General features: G+C 37.3%; 1 protein-coding gene across 5 annotated transcripts in view; it reads left to right on the top strand.

Moving 5' to 3' along the window:
* The window catches only part of DENND4C (DENN domain containing 4C), a 74,011-nt gene that overhangs the window by 24,902 nt on the left and 27,542 nt on the right, over window positions 1-21,567 (top strand). For all 5 annotated transcript variants that reach the window (XM_042012660.1, XM_042012663.1, XM_042012662.1 and 2 more), the window contains 16 exons: window positions 1,109-1,361; window positions 2,330-2,399; window positions 3,613-3,782; window positions 5,264-5,505; window positions 6,344-6,410; window positions 7,056-7,114; window positions 8,429-8,573; window positions 8,908-9,083; window positions 12,680-12,780; window positions 15,810-16,028; window positions 17,000-17,145; window positions 18,244-18,279; window positions 18,514-18,644; window positions 19,474-19,606; window positions 20,069-20,275; window positions 20,957-21,085. In XM_042012660.1, coding sequence (XP_041868594.1) covers window positions 1,109-1,361; window positions 2,330-2,399; window positions 3,613-3,782; window positions 5,264-5,505; window positions 6,344-6,410; window positions 7,056-7,114; window positions 8,429-8,573; window positions 8,908-9,083; window positions 12,680-12,780; window positions 15,810-16,028; window positions 17,000-17,145; window positions 18,244-18,279; window positions 18,514-18,644; window positions 19,474-19,606; window positions 20,069-20,275; window positions 20,957-21,085 — 2,284 coding nt within the window. The remainder of the gene's footprint in view (window positions 1-1,108; window positions 1,362-2,329; window positions 2,400-3,612; window positions 3,783-5,263; window positions 5,506-6,343; window positions 6,411-7,055; window positions 7,115-8,428; window positions 8,574-8,907; window positions 9,084-12,679; window positions 12,781-15,809; window positions 16,029-16,999; window positions 17,146-18,243; window positions 18,280-18,513; window positions 18,645-19,473; window positions 19,607-20,068; window positions 20,276-20,956; window positions 21,086-21,567) is intronic.

The following is a 21,567-nucleotide window of genomic DNA, read 5'->3' as shown; positions in this document are numbered from 1 at the left end:
TTATTTTTTATTTTAAAGTTGTGATGGAATACAAGTGGGAAGCTGCAGATCACAAAGTACAAAGGTTTAATGTGTTACCTTTATCCTAAGTCTTGTTATGATAAAAACTGATTTGAAGGTGACAAGTACTCTGTACATACTGCAGAGAACCAAGCAAATGGAGCCATTGCTTATTTGGGTGTGGAATGGGAGATAAAGCTTGCCCCGTAATAGCATCTGTGCATTAAAAGTGTTCAGGTGTATGTTTTGGCTTCCGCATTTTGTCTCACAGTGACTTTCTAGTAGCTTTACATTAGGGAAAGAAAAGTTATTGCTTATTTAGCTGCTGTGAAGCTGTAAAGAATCTTTCATTTTTTGCTAAGAATATGATGAACTAAGTTAGTGATCTTGCAAAAAGAAAAAAATCCATACACCACATGAATGTTGCTGTACAGCCATGTAAGATATATTCTGCTTTCTAGAAGTACAGCCAACTGTACTTACTATTTCTTCCTTTTCTTTTTTCGAGCAAAGTATTAGTTTGTCTTCCTCCCTCCTTATCTTAAGCACTGTTATTCAAACTGTGAATGTCAAATATTACTGGGCTTAGATTTTTTTTTTTTTCCTGTAAAAATTCATCTAGGAAGCAGACTTCTGTCCTCTGTTGTGCTTTCCCAAAATATTTCTTTAAAAAAATATAAACAAACAACAACAACAAAACCCAAACCCGAAGAATACTTAACATAAAAACCAGAAAAAGACAAGATTGAAATGACTTAGCAGGCATTTTAGTGATTAAATTGTCCAGTGTCCAGAGCAATTTAAACTGTAATTTGTATTTATTTTTCATTGGTGGTGCAGCATTCCAACTAGTTCTATAACTAAAATCCTTTTCAATGTAGCATGATTTTATTTTTCTGTAGCTCTGATTTGTTCCCACAGAGAGTTCAGTGTAATTTTAAATATTTCTGAGCAGTTTCTTCAACCTCAAGTGCTGCATGATGAAAGACAATATAAAAGGTGCCTGGTAAAATGTTGCAATGATGACATAGGTTGCTGTCTCCGAATGCGTTCAAGTAACTTCATTTCTATTTGAATGCACATAATACTGTTTCCTTCCTGTGTGCAGAGTTCTGTATGAGGGGAAGGAACGCATAATTTCGGGCTGTGAGGTGATTCAAGCTACTCCGTATGGTCGTTGCGCTAATGTTAACAACAGCTCGGCTTCTTCACAACGCATCTTCATCACCTACCGAAGGGCCCCTCCAGTGCGACCTCAGAACTCACTGGCAGTGACAGATATCTGTGTCATTGTTACCAGCAAAGGGGAAACGCCTCCTCACACATTCTGTAAAGTGGATAAGAATTTAAATTGTGGTATGGTGAGTATTTACAAGCTTGCGTTCCCTTTTTTTTTTCTTTTTTAACCCAACAGGCATATTTAAAGGAGGAGGTCCTTGAACTCTTCTTAGCACTACTATAATTATGTTCTATCACTACACCATAATTCCTTCATTCTTTATACAATGTGTGAGATGTCGGTTTTGTAGGTTTTGTTGCTTTGATTTCCTCTCAGGTTAGAAATTACTGTTTCATACTGCTTACTCACTACTTCAGTTTGCATATTCATCTATTCGTCTGGGTGCTATTTAGGAGTAGTGCAATGAAATGTTAATTTATTCTTCTTTTAATTATCCCTTCCCTTCTCTTTGGGGATGCTGGCATTTGGTATAATCAGAAATGCTTTTTTCTTAGTTATTTCTAATGCCTGTGTTACTTAGACATTGTAAGTATGATAATTGCTGCTTACAGTTTCTCAGTTTGCTTTAAATGGTTCTCTTTTATTTAGTCTGTTTTGCTTTTAGTTTGCTTGGAGTGGAATAAGTGAGGTTTTTTGAGTGGTAGAGTTTATTTAGACAAACTACAAAAACTCTGTGTCAATAACCAGTTTACAGAGCTACAATAAAAGCTTCAAGCTATGAGTTATGATGATTAGAACTTGACTTCCCCTAATGAAGTCCCCAAAAGAGTCTACTCTTAAATAACCAAGGAAACATGAAGGTGGAAATTAAACTGCTTTACTTTTGCCTGTTCTTTTGTTGAAACAGGTCAGAGAGTAGTGTGGTGGTGTGGTTATTTTATGTAAATCCTCTAATCTCTGAAAAGTGAGGGAAGGATGAATTCTTATTTTTGTCATTTACATGCACTCAGCAGCCAACTGGTCATTTTATTCTGTAATGCTTTTTGTTAAAATATCTGATTTCTTTGTAAAGGGAGTATATTCAAATGCTTGATTTCTGTTGATTATTGTCATCTTTGCTGGTTCTGAGATGAAACTTGTGTCTTTCAGTGGGGTTCCAGTGTATACCTTTGTTACAAGAAATCTGTGCCAGCTTCTAACTCTTTAGCATATAAAGCTGGTAAGTAGTTTTAGAAGCTGTCTTAACATGTTAACAAAAGGATTCAAATGCCTTGTTGAAATAAAAGAATAATTTAAAAAATTTTAGTGCTGTCTGTGGGAATACTGTTCCTGGAGGATGTCCGTTGAAATCAGCTTCTATAATGCCTTCTTTGCTCTCCTCATTTTTTCCCAGGGGAAAAAAAAAGGGAATAGCATTTTTCTTTATTATTCTAGTTCTTATGACAGGCTTGCTGCCTTAGGAGCTTTAGCAAACTTTTGTCATAGCAAACATTTCAGATGTAGGAAAAGACTTCATATTTTTGTGTTGGTGATAACGGAGAAGGAGTAATTAAAATCCTGTTCAGCCTTACTTGTATTTCTTTCTGTGTCTAAACATCTTCTGTTTAATATGAAAGTTAAATGTATTTCTTCCCTTCAGTTCCACAACTATTTTCTTGTTCCTTATTTGAGGAGAGTGAAAAATATTCTGAACAATAAATGACAAGTCTGGCTTTTAAAAGGTTTTTAATGCATTGCTACAGATTATTTTTTGTTTCTGAAGAAGCCCAAAAAAACTTTCAGAACGTTTCTGCTGAGAACTAAGTGTACCAAATTCCTTTGAAAGGAGTAAATTACCAAACGGAAGTTGAAAGACTAGATAATGAAGCTGGTGTAGCACAGAACAAGCAAGATGAGCAGCAATAGTAAACCCATGCTTGTGTGCCTTTTTTCTAACAGCAAGAGTTTGATATATTTCTGAAAGCTGGATAAACAATTCTTTTAAATTCAACATACAGAGTAGCAGAGAATGCGGACAGTCAGCTAGTTCATCCTATTTTCAATGAAGGTATTATTTCTGTTTTTACAGTAAATTATCACTTTCTTCATAGGAATTTCTAATAAAATCTAATCCAGTGGCACATTTAAATAGCACAAGTAATTCCCAAGTGGTTTGATGTGAAAATCTTCACTATGTACCGGTTTTGAGCAGTTATTAAAAGCGTAATAGCTCAACAAATAACTTCAGTATTCATATACTATTTTCAAGTGATTGTTACTTGGATGGCTTAGTCTTACTATCAAATGAAAGACTTTCTCTTTTCAGTTATAATCTTCAGTTATAAAGTTCAGGTAACTGTCAGGCGTACCTATATTTTGTGGAAAATATATTGCTTGCATTATTTAGGGCCTACAGAGCAAATGTGCTTACTTTTCTTTTTCCTGTTCTTGAGGCTTAATTTTCAGATATCCTCAAGAGAATTATGAATCATTTCCACTGTCAGACTCTGTACCTCTCTTCTGCCTTCCTATGGGAGCTACTATTGAGTGCTGGGACCCTCAAACCAAATATCCACTACCGGTGTTCTCAACATTTGTACTGACATGCTCTTCTGCAGAAAAGGTATGGCTCCACACTGTGTTTTTGCTTTTATTTCAGGTGGCTGTTATGGAGATAGATGGGGATTGTTTCTTCTGTGTTTAAGAAATACATTATCTAATACTTCCTTATAAAATTATATTTCTTAAGCCTTCATGTGAGATGAAAGTGAACCAAAACGGGAAGCAGCTGGAAGAGTATATGCTGTTTACTCCTATGTAGGCTGAACCATACCCTTAGCAAAACCAAAGCTCACAGCACATGGCTTTCCCTGTTCTTTCATGTAATGGGAATGGAAGTGTAGGCTACATATTAAGGAGAACTTAACACGTGTGTCAGCAATGTGTTAGCAAATTGTTACAGTTTTCACATGGTTACCTTAAAAGGCACTTCTATGTGACTTTATGTAATAGGGCTCTGTACATATCTCTGCACGTGAGTTGATAACTAGCTACCAGAAAACAGGAAGGCAGGGAGAGGAAAAGTATGTGCTGAGAGGGAGAATGTGAAAGGCTTTAATGAGCATCCAAGACTTAGTGATCTTGTTGAATTTGCATGAAGGGATGCATGAATTTGCATGAATTCAAACATCTGAATTCTAACATTTGGATCTGTCTGCTGAATCTATGGAAGGCCACCAGCACACAAAGGAACCAAAAATGTGCCTTGGCTTACATGTGGGAAGGTAGTAGAGGTACTCCTGATGAAGCAAGGGAGCCTTTGCTTAGGGTTGGTCTCCCAGCTGTTGTTTCATCTTGCCAACTGTCTGTGTGTGTGTGTGAACTGTATGAGGGAGTGATTTAATGTGTGATTGACTCTCTAATAAACAGCAGTTTGGCTCTGTTGGTGATAACAGCTCAACTTCCACTCTGTCTCACTCCCCTAGTAGTGTCTCACTCCCCTTCTCCATTTCCAAACAGAAGAAAACATTTGTCCAAAATATTAATACTTCTATTGCAAGCAGGGATGCAGTAGCTGCTACTGTTTTTCTTTCCTTATTCTTCTTTTGCTAAGCTTACCAGAATAACTCAGTTATGAAACTCTGACAAATAGGGAAGGAGTATTAGAAAAGGTTGGTATCTGTTTAGCTTGATAAAATGAAGGAAGTCAAAGCTAAAATAATTTTATTGTTTGGTTTGGTAGTGATAGGGGAATTTACTAAAGAAACATTTCATGAGAGTTTGAGTTTGAGATTTTGGGAGTGTTTTTGACCCAGAGGATTAATAAGGTTTTGTCACAGAATGAAGGTTTGGTTCCTCCCCTTCCAATTTGCTGAGTATGAATACTTTGTTGAGGAAGGTGCAATGAAAATGAGGAAGAGAGTTCAAACCACTTTGTTTATAAGGTTGCTTTGTGTATATGGCATAAATAATGTCATTTCATAAGGTACCAGCAAAAGCACTGTAGTTTGTGCAAACACCGAGGACTTAAAGATGCACCAAAAGTTCTAGCCCAATTTCCTGTTAAATACTGGACTTGCGTAGCTGTTTTTCTTAATCTTTTAGGTTTACGGTGCTGCTATCCAGTTCTATGAGCCTTATCCCAGGGAGCTGCTAACAGAAAAACAGCAATCGCAGCTGGGTCTTCTGACAACTATAGAGAGAAAAGTGATTACTTCCAAGTCCATCAATTCAAACAAATGCATCTGTCTTCTCTCACACTGGCCTTTCTTTGAAGCATTTAGAAAATTTCTTATGTTCATCTACAAACTCTCCGTCTCTGGACCTCATCCTCTTCCCATTGAAAAGTACGTGAAACATTTTTCAAGTTGATGTGGGAATGTAGTTATAAGCTCAAGAAGTCATGTGATTTGTGCATGTCTCAGTTGCCTAGTTGCTATAATTGATCCGTCATCTTGTTTGCACTGTTTAGCTTATGTTGTACTGATAGAAATTGTTGCTGCTTCTGTTTAATAGTACTGGCTCTTGCAGTGCCAGCAAAGCTAACTGGATTTTACTCTGGGTTTTTTTTAGAATATGTCAAGCCTGTTTACCTTTCTCTTAGCGAAATCAAACACAGAAGAGACTGAGCTGTGATACATGCTACATTTGCTGTCCTTTGTTTTAGCTTAATAAATATAAGCTCAAGAATGCTGTACATTAGCAGCGAATATCTATGCCTGTTTCCAAGCACTGCAGCTAATTCAGATTGTCTGTGGCTGTGTTTGTAAACTCTGCAAAGGATGCTTGTCATGATCCTGAAAGTTTGCTGGAAAATGATGTTACCTTCAAAACTGTTAAGACATCTGGCAGTGAAGTATATACTTTAGCAGAATCTCCTTTAAAACTCTGTAGAACTAGGCTGCCTGGGGTTTTAAGTGGCTTGCATAAATGCCATTTTGTTCATATCTTTTGCTTATATATCTGAAGCTGCCAGTATTAATTTTCAGGCATGAAATGTGAGCGAATTAAGCTTCTTTGTTTCGGTTTGCATAAGAAGGCTCTTACACTTACCAAAACAGTAAAGAAATCTTAACAGTCTTTCTAAAACATGCTAGCATATTAATTCTGAAATGTGGTTAACATTGTTTTCAGCCCTTCTTTACTCCCTGGTGCTGTTTTTCTAATATCTTGTCTTCTTTGCAGGCATATATCCCATTTTATGCACAATATACCTTTCCCTTCACCACAAAGGCCAAGGATTCTTGTGCAGGTAAGCAAAATGTTTTCACTAGTTTAAAATCCGTTTTAAGCCACAGCAATGGCAAATCCTCTCTTGCCTTTGGTTTCTTCCTTTATGTTTTTTACTTGGGTTTGAATACTCGCCTGCTGGAAGGGAGAGGGGAGGAGATGGATGGGCTGGCCTTCTCTCTCATTGGTATAAACCTGGGACAACTTAGCAAAGGAAACAAACTATTTCAGACTTCAGGTGGTGTGGATGGCAGAAGTGTCCTACTTGCGCTTTTGAAATATCTGCCACGTATTATGGTTTTATTTTATAGGCACCATTTGCATTACCTCCGTGGCAGGGTTGTTTTCTGTCTTTCCCTCACTTGTCCACCCACTGCTGTGGGTCAGATGTTAGTCCCCTGGGGCATTGTCTCTTGTGCTTCTCTGTCTAATCACCCAGCAGTAGTTACATACTCAACACTGAGTCACAGATGGTTTCCTGTAATGCTCAGAATTGTTTCAGTGATTAATACATGTTCTGTTCACTTAGTGAACCCGAGTCCCAAAGACACTGTGTCTGTAAGCCAGGCAGTTTATAAGACTATGGATATATATTTATATTGGAATATTATACTGTATTAACTTTGAGGTTGTTCATATCAATCACATACTACTTTATGTGTTTCAGCTTTCTGCCCATGATGCATTAATATTGTCACAGCCAGTTTCTACACCATTGCCATTAAGGTATCATTATTAATGCTTTAAATATATGCTACTTGAAAAAATCAGAGGCAAGTAGGAGTCAGTCTTAGAAGGAAGTCAAATGTTAGTGCAATCTCATTAGGTATTATAAACAGGAAGCTCAATATGCACTTTTAATGTTACACAGTCCTTTCTTGACATAGATGTGTCCCTTGTGGAAGTATAATATCATTAATTATCCTGAAATAAAGATGACTTGCCAGATTATTGCAGGAACTCCAAAGGAATAATAAGGCGTTTGTGAGGAGAAAAAAAATACACATATTTAAAGATCTTGTATTTTCAGAACCAGTGCAGTAAGCAAAATTTAATAGAATAGAGACTGCTATCTTGCTTTTTTTCCCTTTTTGGATCCAAGAGAGACAGCTAAATCAAGCAGTTAGGTGAAATCTGTGAATCCACAAGTGTGCCAACATTTTGGAAATTCAAAGGAATACCTACAAATTGTTATTTGTGCTTGAAAGTTGTTGCAGTCTCTATGGATGCTGCCTGCACCTTCTGGGTTAGACCTCCCTATGATTGTGACATGGGGTTTTGTTTCAGCACTTTTGCTGTTCTTTGGTTTTAAGTTGAAAACCAAGATCTTCCGCCTTTTTATTCTCTCTGCCCCAAAGCATTATCATATAATATTTTTTATGCAGAAGAATCCCATCTTTAATCACAGTTTTTACACAAGCACTTAGGTGAAAAATTGCAGCCCTCCACCAAATTGCAAAGCAACATGTAAAAACTTTTTTAAGGACCAATTTGACACCCCTGTACTCATAGATACCATTACAATTCCTAAATGTGTACTGTCCAAACAAATTAAATGGAAGCTAAACTATAGGAACTAAAGGCATGTTGCTATCAGAATGATGGATTAATTTCATACCGGAATTTGATGCTGTGATTCTAAGATCAAATGGATACTCTAGTTCATGATTCTTGCATGAAGTAACTCATCGTATGGAACTGCTGGTGTTGTTTTTGTTTGAATTGGTTAACCAATTAGATTTGCTTTGCTGTTATGAAGACAAGATGCCTGTGCATCTATGGGAGCAAGCAACACCAATTCAGCAGTAGCATGGTTTAGTGTATGTTTCTTCAGCAATAGAATGCAAATTTAGGTTTCTTTGGCATAGTATAAGCCTTAAAATGACATGATGGCTGTTAGTTAGATAGGTAGGTATTTAGTGTGTATTAGCACCATTCAACTAGTTGATCCCAAAGAGTTGTCAGAAGTTTGATAGCAGTAATTTTTTTTTAAACCCTGTAATATTTTTCTTTTCTTCCCCTTTCCCATCTACTCCTTAGTGGAGCAAACTTTAGCACTCTGCTCATGAATCTTGGACCAGAAAACTGTGCCACTCTATTACTTTTTGTATTACTAGAAGGCAAGATCCTCCTCCATTCCCTTAGACCAGCTGTGTTGACAGGCGTTGCTGAAGCTGTAGTAGCTGTAAGTACAAAGTGTTCTATACAGTAGTGAGAGAAATCAATTTAAACGCCACAGTTGTAACAAGGCTTTAAGTTGAAGTTATTGATGTACTGAATGGTCTTTTTTCCCAGCAATAGCATTTAGTTCAATTGTCCTAGCTAGTAACTCTTAGAAAGATCATAATTTTTGCATAGATAACTGATTAAAGTAATCAGACTTGGGGACTTTTTTCTGATAGTGTTACAAAGCTTTTAGCAATTTCATTTCGATGTGCTGTATGTAATCTCTTGGTTTTTCTTTTACAATATCTGTTATCTTGTGTTAATGCATTTATTTCATTTAATTTTTCCTTCAGATGATATTTCCATTTCAGTGGCAATGTCCATATATCCCCCTCTGTCCTTTGTCTCTGGCCACCGTACTCAGTGCACCTCTTCCATTTATTGTTGGAGTTGATTCACGATACTTTGATCTGTACGATCCGCCACAGGATATTGTGTGCATTGACTTAGACACAAACATGGTCTACATGTAAGTTCTATGGAGATTTTATATTTTTCTGTAGACGAAGAGATTGCTGAAGTGCTCAGGAGATAAAATTGTTAAACACTGTTTGATGCAATGTGGTTTGTTTCTTACTGTCCCCTGTTTTTTTTCCTCATTTCTAATGCTTCAAAGCAAATTAAAACTTAGTAAGTCAAGGATCAACACTTGGCACTTCCCATAAAAATGTGATGCAGATCTTGCATCTATAAATTTGTGACTATGGTAAGTAACTAGGGAAAGGATTGGTCCCCCTGTACTAGGGTGCTGGGGAGACTGTATCTCAAATTCTGTGTTCAATTCTGGGCCCTTCACAACAAGAAAGACATTGAGGTGCTGGAGCATGTCCAGAGAAGGTGGTGAAGAGTGTGAAGCACAAGTGTTGTGAGGAACAGCTGAGGGAGCTGGGGATGTGTAATATGTAGAAAAGGACCCTGAGGTCCTTATCACTGTCTGCAACTGCTTGAAAGGGGGTTGTAGCCAGGTGGAGGTCGATCTCTTCTCCCAAGTAACAAGAAGTAGGATGAACAGAAATGGCCTCAAGTGGCACCAGGGGAGCTTTAGATTAGATAGTAGGAAAACTTTCTTCACTCATGGTCGGGCTTTGGAACAGACCGCTCGGGGAAGCGGCCAAGTCACCAACCCTAGGGGTACGTAAAAAAGACATGTAGGTGCAGTGCTCGGTTTAGTGGTGGACATGGGTTTGTGGTGGTCATGGCAGTGTTAAGTAAGTGGTTCGACTTGATGATCTTAAAGGTTTTTTCCAACCTACATGAACATGAATGCGTCAGGATCTTTGATAACAGCTCTTGATGCTGCAAGCACTTGGGCTACTTTATGTTAGTGTTACTAAAGAAATTTTTCTGAAGTTTTGTGATTGTGAGCCCAATTAAGCAAAATTTGCTGTCTTCCCTACATTAATTCTAAAATATTTTCACTTAACTATTGTATTTTTAGTACTTTTCTTGAATTGAAGTATTCCTTGAACAGTTTCTTTGCACCTTCTTGAGGAGAGGCTAATTCAGAATAACTCTTGTGGGTTTCTATAATTTGAGTACAAATAATGGAAATTAAAACCCGGTTTTTTCAGGTGTTTAGTAACTTTATTAATTACTTTTCCATTTTTAACTAGATCGTAAATAGAAAGATGTATCAGTTCAAGATGAGCATGATCATCACTAAATCAAGTGCACATCTTTTCTCTGTGAAAATTTAGTTTTATTTATCTCATCATGTCACTTTTAAACTCTTGACTTTCTTTTTTACTCACCTGAGTTAGAGTTATTAATTTGATTTGTGGATCAGTGAAATGCTTTCTTGATTTTTACTGTCTCAGAAGGATCCTTCCTCTAGTGACACAAATGTTTCCTTTACATTACTGAAATGTTTTGTTTTGTTAGTAGCATCACAGGAAACAGCAAACAATGGAGCAAATTGTGTTTATTTTTTTATCATGGGGTTTTTTTTTCCTCCTTCCCCTAGGTCTCCATAAAAAACACTTTAAAAAGCATTTGCATCAGTTTATACCGAAGTATTATGCCACCAAGAGAATAATTATAAGTGTTGTGAAAGAAGGTATTGAAGAATGTCATGAAAGATAACTTATTCATTTGAAGATACTTGCAGGGAAAAATACCTCAGTATTTTTGTTTATAAGTAGAATGGAAGTTGAGGACTGCATTGCAGAAAAATAGAGATAAAATCAGGAGATTTTGCAGGGAGACAAAGAAGTTGAGATGCTTTTAGGACTGTTATAAAGACCAAGTACCAGCATTACTTGGATTGGTTGTTGAACTAAAAATCTCCTAGTGGCTGACCACTTATGAGGCAGGCAGCTGGAAAGGCTTTCCCACCCTTTTTTTTACGGTCTTATAACCCCTTTTCTCTTTCAATAGTGAAGTGATCTCTTCTGATTTTGCTGCCCATTTTGCATTTATCTCATCTATACAACCTGTTTGACTTCCAGAGGAGTTTGGCATCTGTAATATTTGACTTGGGTAAATGTGAGGTATTGGTACCTGCCTTATAAAACATTTCTAACCTGGAAATGAGTATATCTTTCAATTTTGGAAATGTATAGGTAAACCCAAATCTCCATACAGCACTTTGTGTTGAAGATAATACAGAACTGTGAAAATACTGTTATTAGTGAATAAAGATTGTTTAGTTTAATTTTATCCACATTGGTTCCTGCCCCTTTTTATGTCTATGGCAGTGTGGTAATGCTGGATTTGTTTGTTTGTTTGTTTGTTTAGGTGTAAAAGCATTTAACAGCACTGTTGCTGTTTGGAAAGACTGCTGACTAGAAAAATAACTCCTGAAAAATTAGATATTTTCTCATACATCAGTCTGTCTAGTGTCTTTCTAGAGCAAGTATGCTGCTACCTTTCTTAAGCTATTCCAAAAAATACTAAATATTAAATATTTATTCATTCAGCATCTTCCTTATTGCTTTTTAAATTTTTTTAAACTCTCTCTGTGATACTTAATGAGCTTTCAATGTTAAGTAGCCTTTTTAGGGCAAAGATTTGAGAGTTTGTGTTATTTTCATAGCAGGATTTCTTTCCTGTCACTTTTGGAATGGCACCACTTACAGGGTTTATAGGCATGCCACTGTTGTGGCGGAAGAATGGGCAAAGGCATCCATAAGCATGGAATTTTTCTTTAACTCCAGAAACTTTGGCTTCCTTCCTAAGATATTTCTGTGTTCATGCCAATAAAGCAAATTATAATGGAACAAATATTTCACAGATGGAAAATGCAAAAACAACTAGTGCCAATATCAGCCTGGATAGTAATAACTGGTTAGGTCTCATGGTGACAAGGTTTATTGTAGTCTCTGTAAGAGCAGCTCTCTCCCACCTTCTGTCTTCCAGAAAGAGGCATAGGAGTTCTCAGGATTTATTCCCTCCCTTTGTTTATATCCAACTGCTTAAAGAAGGTCTAGCATTGTAACTGTTGTTCTCCTTAAAGAAGATGAGCATCCCTTTAGGCAATTTACCCCACTGCTTAATCAACCACGTGATTTTCCAGCTGTAAATTGAATTCCCAGTCTTTCTAGTACCAGTTGGACTGTGATTGAAGAGGGGACCGGGTTGCCATAAACATATAGCAAAGTACCATATAATCAAGTTCCCAGACTGATCTGGCCTTTTTCAGTAACATGTATTCAGAACTGCCTTTCTTTGTATCTGTAGTGGTATGGCAGGTTTATGCTAGAATAGATTTTGCATAATAATCACATACAGAACAGTGTGCTTAAATCATAGTAGCAAGGCTGATAAAAAATCTGAAAGGGAAATAATTTAAAAGTCTAAGTGGAATCTGAAGGCAGATCTTCCTTGCAGACTGGAGAAAACTCTACTCATTACTCAATTTATACTGTTCTTATTTGAAAAAATGAAATTCTGAGTTATGTCACTCCTATTTTTTTTTTTAAACAAAAAGGTACAGTGACAAGATTTCTTTTCAAAATAATTTGAAGGTACTGTCTTCTGTAAATGAAGCAAATTAAGGTGGTTGACGTTATTCTTTTTCTATTGTCTGTATTTTATAAGTTCTCTTTTGTCTCTCCTGTGTTTTAGATCAGATGATAAGAAGAGCACCAACTGGAAGCAGTTTCCTAAAAAACCATGTAAAAGTCTGCTTAGCACCTTAAAGAAACTGCACCCACAGCTGGCAGCAGGTGAAATAAAGAAAATAAAATTAATTTTAATTAGCATCTAAATGTAATTACTTCCTTCTATTGCATGAAGTGTGGTTAATTTTTTTAGACTTTTTTTAATGTGACTTCTTAGAATTTAATCTGGTTTTTTAGCCTTTACTCGTGGTCATGTCCAGCTCTCATCCACCAGCACCCCCCCAAGTCCTTCTTTGCAGAGATCTGTTCATCCCCCAGCCTGTGTTGATACTGGGGGTTTCCCCAACTCAGGGTGCAGCACCTTGTAGTTGGTCTTGTTAAATCTCAGATTCCATGGGCCCACTTCTTGAGTTTGTTCAAGTCCCTCTGGATGGCATCCCATTCCTCAGGTGCGTCAACAGCAGCACTCAGCTTGGTGCCATCTTCAAACTTCCTGAGGGTGCACTCAATCCCTTTGTCTGTGTTATTAATGGAGACATTAAATAACACAGGCCCCAATATAGACCCCTGAGGGACACCACTTGTCACTGATGTCCATCGTGACTCTAAACCATTCACCACTATGCTCTGGATGGGACTATCCAACCAATTTCTTATCCCTCTAACAATCCACCCGTCACATCCATCTTTTAGAGAGAAGGACATTAGGGGGGTCTGTGTCAAAGGCTTTACACAATTCTGGAGATCTGTAGCCCTTCCCTTGTCCACTGATGGAGTCACTCTGTCATAGAAGGCCACTGGGTTGGTCAGGCAGGACTGGCCCTTGGTGAAGCTGTGCTGGTATCTTGAATCACGTCCCTGTCCTCCATGTGCCTTAGCACAGCTTCTAGGAGGATCTGTTCCAGGATCTTCCCAGGCACAGAGGGGAGGCTGACATGTGAGTAGTTCCCAGGGCCCAATTCTAGCGAATATCTCAGATAATGAGATGGATCATGGAGTAGCTAAATTTTGACAAAATATTTTGTCAAAAGAAAAATAAAGACTGACCATCTTCAGCCTAATGTCTTAGACAGATAAGAGCAATGTTCTAACTGACCTAACAGTTTTCAGGTTTTGTTTCCGTCTAAATATAGGTAGGTTTTTTCAGGTAAGGTGGTTCAGGCTATGTAAGGTTATGTCATTATGGGGAAGGAAATGATGATCGCCTCATAGGTGTACCTAAGATACACAAAATTCATAAATTGCAAAAGCAAAAAATGGTATTAATTAAGAGGTAAGTGTTCTTGCCTTTGTTTTCTATGGTTGATTTTTTTGCAAATAGCCTTTACTTCATCTGTTAGAAAATCTCAACTTTTATCAGCAGGGTATGTCATTCATTAGGAACTACTTCCTAATTCTATCTTGAGCACAGCCAGTGGTCTCTCTTAAATAATTTTTCTATTTTGGCAATATTATAATAGCTATGTTGTAATATTTGTTTATATTTATGTAGAGATGTAACTGATATTTTTGTTATAATAATAAGTGTGGAGCTGTCATTTTCAGCAATCCTGCTGCTGTTTTTTTAAGACTGTAAGAGTAAACTCTGAATGTCACTTGTTTCCACCATTTGGTGCACTAAAATATTAGGATCTATGTTGGAAAAGTAGTTTTAGATGTGTATTCTTCCGAACAGGGAAAACACGGTCTAACAAATGAGTGGTTTAGGTCGCTTAAAGAATCAGTGGCAAAGGTATCAGTAAAAGCAGGTTTCATATTAATATGCAAATGCACGACAAAGTTCAGTAGCTAGGTTCACTCTGTTACTGACTACATGGATGAAGCACAAAAGGAAAATCAGATTAGAATCAAGGTAGAATGATTGTAACAAAGACTGAGGATGCAAAGTAGCAAGAGTATAAATAGTATGGGGAGGCCCTTCTGTAGAGTCAAGAGTTGCAGATGGACTCACTTGTTTTCTAAATTCCTAATGGAGCCTAGGTGCCACTGGATCCAAACTTAGTCTTAGACTAAGGGGCCAAGTCCAAACTAAGCCCCAGGTTTGTCTAAAGGATTTAGCATCACTTAATCATTGATTGACTTAACATTTACAAAGTGATTTAATAGGGTTTACTGTAAGCACCACAGTAACTTCATTACAGATCTGAGATGGAAATATTCAGACTATACTTGCTGTTGGTTGTTTAAATCCATTCACACATGCATGCACACAGACCCAAAGAATTGTGTACAAAGGTGTACATACTTGTTAAAAATTCACCTTGAGTTCAGTGAGGTACTCCTGTCAGATGATTTGGCAACACTCAATGGGTGGTAAGTTGAGCCTTGAGGATTGGGTGGTACTGGGGGGTACTAGTACTGACAGCCCAGACCCTGTCAGCAGGTTTCAGCAATGGTCCTCAGAGTATTGCAAACTGGAGGGCTGGTGGGCTCCAAGAGGTCCCACTGAGAAGGAGGTGCTGGTACAGTCACAGCTGCCCCAGGGAGCTCAGAGGGCCTGGCTTAGGACTAATCTTCATAGTGTCACAAGATGATTATCTTCAATCGTCTGTCAGTCTTCATCCTGTAGACTGGAAACTGCTGGAATTTTCCTTAAAAGTCGTTATACTTGTTCTGTTCAAGCTGTGATTTAGGCAAATAGTGTTCCAAGGCCATCCATTAGGCAAGAAATGTTCTTTAGGCAGCAGCAGTTCCTCAGAACAGCCATTGTTTCTGATAAGCTCAAGGGGATCTTAACTGCTCAGGAGCCATTAATCAAGGCCAAGGCCTAAAGGGAATGCCTGTGGAGACTGGAGGTTGTACAGCAGCCCAAAAGGAGCTGGGTTGGGGCAGGGAGTGGAAGAAACCACCACACGTGATGGTTTGTGTTTATGTTGATTTACTGTTGAAAGACTATATTCAGTTGAGTATGAAGTAACATTAACTGAGCTGACGTCCTTGTTTTATGTCACAGACTGCTGCATGAGTTAGAAAAATATGCTTTTGAGGTAACCTGCCTTTTATATCAGCCAATTCAATTGGAAAATAATCACAAGATTTCTAGTGCTTATCACTTATGCATATGGGCAAGTAGAAAAAAAATTTTGAATGCACTGAATTTTTATTAAAGGATTGTATGTGTTGCTCATTGACAGTTCACAGGAAAACTCAAGAAGGCTCTGCAGTGGAAATGACTCCTATAGAAGCAGACTTTTCCTGGCAGAAGAAGATGATAGAACTTGAGATGGAGATCCAGGAAGCATTTCTCCGTTTCATGGCATCTATTTTGAAGGGTTACAGAACATTCCTCAAGCCAATCACACAGGCACCTTCAAATAAAGCAACTGCTGCCGATTCCTTGTTTGATCATCAAGGTGAGGGTGGTGCAAACAAGCTGCTGACAGCACTGTTACAGCTTTAGAGCTGAAGAGCTGCATGACTTTAAAAGGTCAAAGTTCCCTTTGGTTGTAGAGTTCTTGGCAGTATTTAAAATGGCAATTGTCTAAAGTTCAGCTGTTCAAAGTTGATTGGAACACAGATATATGCACATAGAACTGCAGGTTTGCACTAGCTTTGTATTAGAAAAAGCTTTTTTTTAGTAGCATGATGCCCTCTCATCATGGCATATTCTACAAGGGCATCTCTTGGGAACGAAAAAATATTTCTCAATTTGTATGAAGCAAAAATGCTAAAAAGCCCAGTAATGAGGAGTGAAGTAATGGTCTTGATATAAATGGAAACATTGTGGAGAATGGGGCAGAGGTCAGAAAAACAGTAAAGCAATAAACAATAGTGAGCAAATATCACTTCCTTCATCACTGTTAACTATTCAGATCTGTTCGTGAGTTGAACACCACATAGAATGTCACAGGGTTTTTTTATGTGGTAGTGTTTTGGGTTTTGTTTCTTTTTGGGGGTTGTTGGTTTTTTTTTTTAATTAGTGGATGAGAGATTTGACAAGAGATTTTTAGTTTTCAATTTTATCAGGCCTGTCACCTTCTTTTAGAATAATATAATTTTTATTTTTTATTTTAGTATTGTTTTAGCTGTTGGATGCTTTTGTACAAAGTCATCTTTTTCTTGCACAATGAATCAACACAGTGAGAAGGGATTACATGGGTGTTATTGATTGCTGAGGATTGTTAGCTATGTTAAAAAAAATAGCTACTAAAAAATGCTATTATTTTAATCTTCCAAATGCAAGTAGATATAAGTAGTTGTTGTTATAGATAAAGCAAATACTTTATGTATTAGCACCTTAAGTAATTTATGTTGACACTTCAAGTGTTCATTTCTTATGGAACTTTTAACTGGTATTTAGTTGTGTGTTCCCTTTTATAACCAGGATTTTTAAAAAGCAGAGACCGTGCCTATACAAAGTTCTACACGCATCTCACCAAAACACAGATATTCAGCCGCTTTATTGAAGAGTGCAGTTTTGTGAGTGACAAGGATACTGGCTTGGCATTTTTTGATGACTGCATAGAAAAGGTGAGAAATGTAGTAGTACTACTAAATAATATTTTTCTGTCTACTTTGTGTTACTTTACTGTCATTTAGTTGAGAAGGTACATAACTTCTGTAATAAGTGTTCAAAGGGATTGGAATTTTGGTGGTTATTGCTGACTCTTTTTCTTTTCTTCATCATCTTGCGTGGTCATAATTTCTCTGTTGTTGGATGAAATTTTAATTAAAGGCCTGTAGGATTTCAATCTATAAGATAATGTGAGAATTACCAGTAGCTGACACTTAGGCAAAATGCTATTTGTGTTTTCTCATTAAATGTTAGTTATCCTCCCTCCAATGAGGAATTACTACCAGTGGGCATCTGTGTTGTTGTTTTTCGCAATTTCAACTTAAAATACGCCTAGTGCTTAAGATGGGGTCAGAACTGGTTTATGTGGATAAGTTCCCCTTTCATTACATGCATGTTATAGGAGAAAGATTGCTGTATCCCATTCTTTTTTTTTTTTATGAAGTCACATCAGTATGGTTCTGATCTAGATAGGTTATGGAGTTTATAGCTTCATCTTTAAAATTCCAGGTTCACAATATAAAAGCTAGGAGCTAGAGAATTGTATTTATTTTTTAAGGCATATATATGATTCTTTCTGGGCAGAACATTCTAATAATAGCTTCTTATAGACTGAGTCTTTGATTCAGTATTGATTCTAATCAAATTAACATTTGTAAATGGATAAAAGTTCATTTGCCTTTCCTTTTCTCTGCTAAATGTGGGGTATGCATCTAGAGAATACATTGTTAATAATTTGTTATTACTGCAGGTTGTCATATTGGAAATACCTGCAAAATAGTAGTTTCTCTCAACTAAACTAAATGAAAGCACTTTTCCTTTGATAGATTTAGGATTTTGTATTTAGTAGATAATGTGAGCGGATTGAAAGCATGCTGATTACTGAATTCTTTACTGAAGCATTTGAAAAAGAACTTAATTGCTTCTACAGTAATATGGAAAATTGCTGTTTCTTCTTTAATATTTCAGGAAGTGACACAGCTTTAATAGAATTATTTAGGATTTTAGTTTTGAGTTGAGGAGAAACTCTTAATTTTTTTTTTTTCTTTTCCCAGCTCTTTCCAGATAAAGGAACGGAAAAAGGAGAGAAGGTACTTTGCCCTTGAAAAAGTTTCGGAATATCTGATCATGAAATAAAAATGGAAAGCCAAGGCTGTGGACTTGATATTTGAGTAATTAGAACAAGTATAATTTATATAATATATATCCAATCAAATGCAGCATATATTAAATATATTTTTACATATTCTAACATAATTGAAGTTGAAAAGGACACTTTGTTACAAAGCCAAACTCTGTATTTAGTGTACAAACTCTGTTTTCAGGTTGATGTAGATTCTGTTGAAGATGTACGCTTGATTGAGCTTGATGAGTCACAAAAAAGTGAACACACAGTGTTCATAATGCCACCAGAACCACCTGCTGATGATGGACAGGACCGAGTGCCAAAATACAGGTACAAGTTAAACAGTCACATAGAGTGAAACTGGAGTGCTTATGGTGTTTAGCAGGGCAGATGTTCCATGTTGGTGCAGGACTTGCCTTAATACAGTGTTCAGAAGAACTCAGAGAAAGATGTGAACTGCCCAGATTCTGGTAAGTTTCTGAAGCTCTGGAAGTCAGTGGTTTGGGTGTCTATGTGTGAGGGAATTTGGATTATGGTATTAATTTTTCAATAAGTTCTTTCCAACTATATGGTAATACTTTTCTGCATGTATTCAGTGTCCTTCTTCCTGTTTGAGCCATTTGTGTGTATTTTGTAGCGAGTGCAGTGCACTTTGTTCCATGTTGGGAATGATGAAGGGTGGGTTATGAATCTACCCAGTACTACTGATCTGCAGACAATGAACCAAAAGAACAAAACATGCACTCCACCTTTCAGATTTCTTGCATTCAGTCTTTTTCAGCCCTGTGCAGGAAGTGTGGAGTTTCAGACACTCTGGGTATGATTTTTTTCTTCCTGTCTCTCTTGGAGATCATGAGGGTTCTGTTTTTTGCTGTTGTCCTTGTTAGTCATCATCTGTGCTCCCCTGACCTTCATGACATGGTTAGCCGTCTGGTTCTTATTTCCATCATCTTTGGAGGTTTAATGTCCAAGGCATCTTCTTGTGGCATCTTTGTGAATAAGGCTAAAAGGGTCTTGCTATCTTCTCTTTTTTTTCTCCTGGTTCTTTATTCTCCTGTTTGTCATTTTTTTCCATGCCAGCTGTCTTTGTATGGCTTTCCTGCTATGAGCAGGTATGTGAAAAGCTTTTATTTTCTGTTTTTTTAAATCATCTATATAGCTATAAGAACTTCCCGCGACTAGATTTCAAGCTCTTTGACAGGCCACAGGAGCTCAAGCTCTCCTTCAGCAGACACCCAGCTGGAAGCAGCATTTCAAATAGTCCAGCACTCATGGCAAAGAGGACAAAGCAGGTCAGATGAGTCTCACTGAGTAATCACTGTGTGATCACTGAAAGAAACAAACTTTCTTGATAGAGCTGCCACTTCCTGTTTATACTATAAGTTAATGTTGTTAGAGGTTTGGTCTGTGTAATTATTGAGAATGAACACTTAAAAGTAAAAGAAACAGAAGAGATTAAAAAATTAGCATCTGAGATTACAGTTTATTGTCAAATGCATCTTTAAGCTTTAGACTGTAACAAAAAATTAAATTAGAATTAATGCTTTAGTGCAGGGAAAAAAGCTTGATCCTGATGCTAGTTTTTGCTTGCAGAGAGTCTTAATAAGAGAGCGGTAAAAAGGGATCTTCGGTTGAATGTGTGTCTATTATTATTATTAAATTCTTACTCTTAAGAAGCCAGTATCTGAGTTAGATTTCTAGATTCAAGATGTTGTATCTTTTGTCTGCTTTTATTTTTTGTTTCACCCTTACAGGAGATAAAAACAGCCCATAAATTAGCCAAGAAGTATTATGTCAGCCCTTCCCAGTGGGCTAAGTGTCTCTTCAGTCATAGTTACAGCCTATGGTTTATTTGTCTACCAGCCTATGTCAGAGTTGCACATCCCAAGGTCAAAGCACTGCAACAGGCATATGATGTTCTGATTAAAATGAGGAAAACGGATGTGGAACCACTAGATGAGGCAAGTGCAAATCAAAAAAAGTTACCATGAATGTGAGATAGAAGACAAGGTGCAAGTACAGTGTGTTTCGCTGACACCACCAGGTTAAGTGTACTTATGGTTTGACCTGTGTTAAAGCCACCTTAAAATCATCTCAAGTCTCCTTAACTACGGCAACTGGAAATTAATTTCCTTTTTCATCCCCAGCATAGTGTCTGCTGGGTCAAGTACTCCAACTCAGTGTTGCTAGTCATCTCACAGATGCCTTCCAGAAGGAAGTTCTTGAATATCCCTGGTTTTTAAATGCACTTTAAATTAATGCCTTGCAGCCTTACTGCACTAAAGGGCTAATGGGTTTGTGTGCAGCATACTATTCTTTCAGTAGTATCCACAGGCACATAACAGCAAATTATGCTGCTTTTCACATGGGGGCCTTACCTCCTTTATTTCTCAAATAGAGGAGCTGAATGGAAAAAGAAAATCTGCATGCTCAACAATGTGACTGCTGATGTTATTTCAGGTTTTGTGATTTCCTGTTTAATTTTTGCTCCCTCTTCTGGCTGTGGCACGTTATGGACTGTGGCACATTGCTCTCATGCGGCTTTCCCTTTTACATGTGTCCAAGTTGGAAATCAGAAAAGAGCTTAAGATGTTTCAAAATTCTTGTCCTTGGTCCATTTATGTGTTTCTGTATCTTGTCAGGTCTGTTACAGAGTAGTAATGCAGCTCTGTGGACTGTGGGGTCAGCCTGTTCAGGCTGTGAGAGTCCTTTTTGAAATGAAAAATGCTGGAATACAGCCAAATGCCATAACCTATGGTTATTACAATAAGGTAAGGGACCAGTGTGTTTTGCAGTTGTCACTCCCAATGTCCGGTAGCATGTTTTTAAAGTTGTTTCTTGCAGCTCTTCACTTGGATTTGCTGATTCTCTTGGTCAAGCAATCCTTTTGGACATGCTTACAGAATGGCTGAATCTACAGTATATGGTTTTACACTGTTAAATTTACATTCCCATGCTGTTTGGCTAACCAAAAATTCTATTGAAATATAGATTTGAACTGTTTGCCTTTGCAAATTTTGGAACCATCTAGGGCTTCCATGTCAAATAAATCTATTCTAAGGTGTATTATTTAAGACAGCAAGATCCAAGATGGATGAAGGCTAGAATTAGGCTAGTTGAAGTAGTCTCTCTCTCTTTTCCTTGCTTCCAAGTTTCTGGAATATCCTGATGAAACTTCATGGTAAACAATATAAAGGAAAAAGAAAAGAGGTGCTACTATGGTCTTCTGTTGCAATCAAAATATATAAATAAG

The sequence above is a fragment of the Corvus kubaryi genome, unplaced genomic scaffold, assembly GCF_017639235.1.
Source record: "Corvus kubaryi isolate FWS band 111438036 unplaced genomic scaffold, C.kubaryi_AGA036_p1.0 split1-37296, whole genome shotgun sequence".
NCBI classification, from domain to species: Eukaryota; Metazoa; Chordata; class Aves; order Passeriformes; family Corvidae; genus Corvus; species Corvus kubaryi.
Note: the sequence above shows the minus strand (reverse complement) of the source record. Positions and strands in the feature narration are given on the sequence as shown.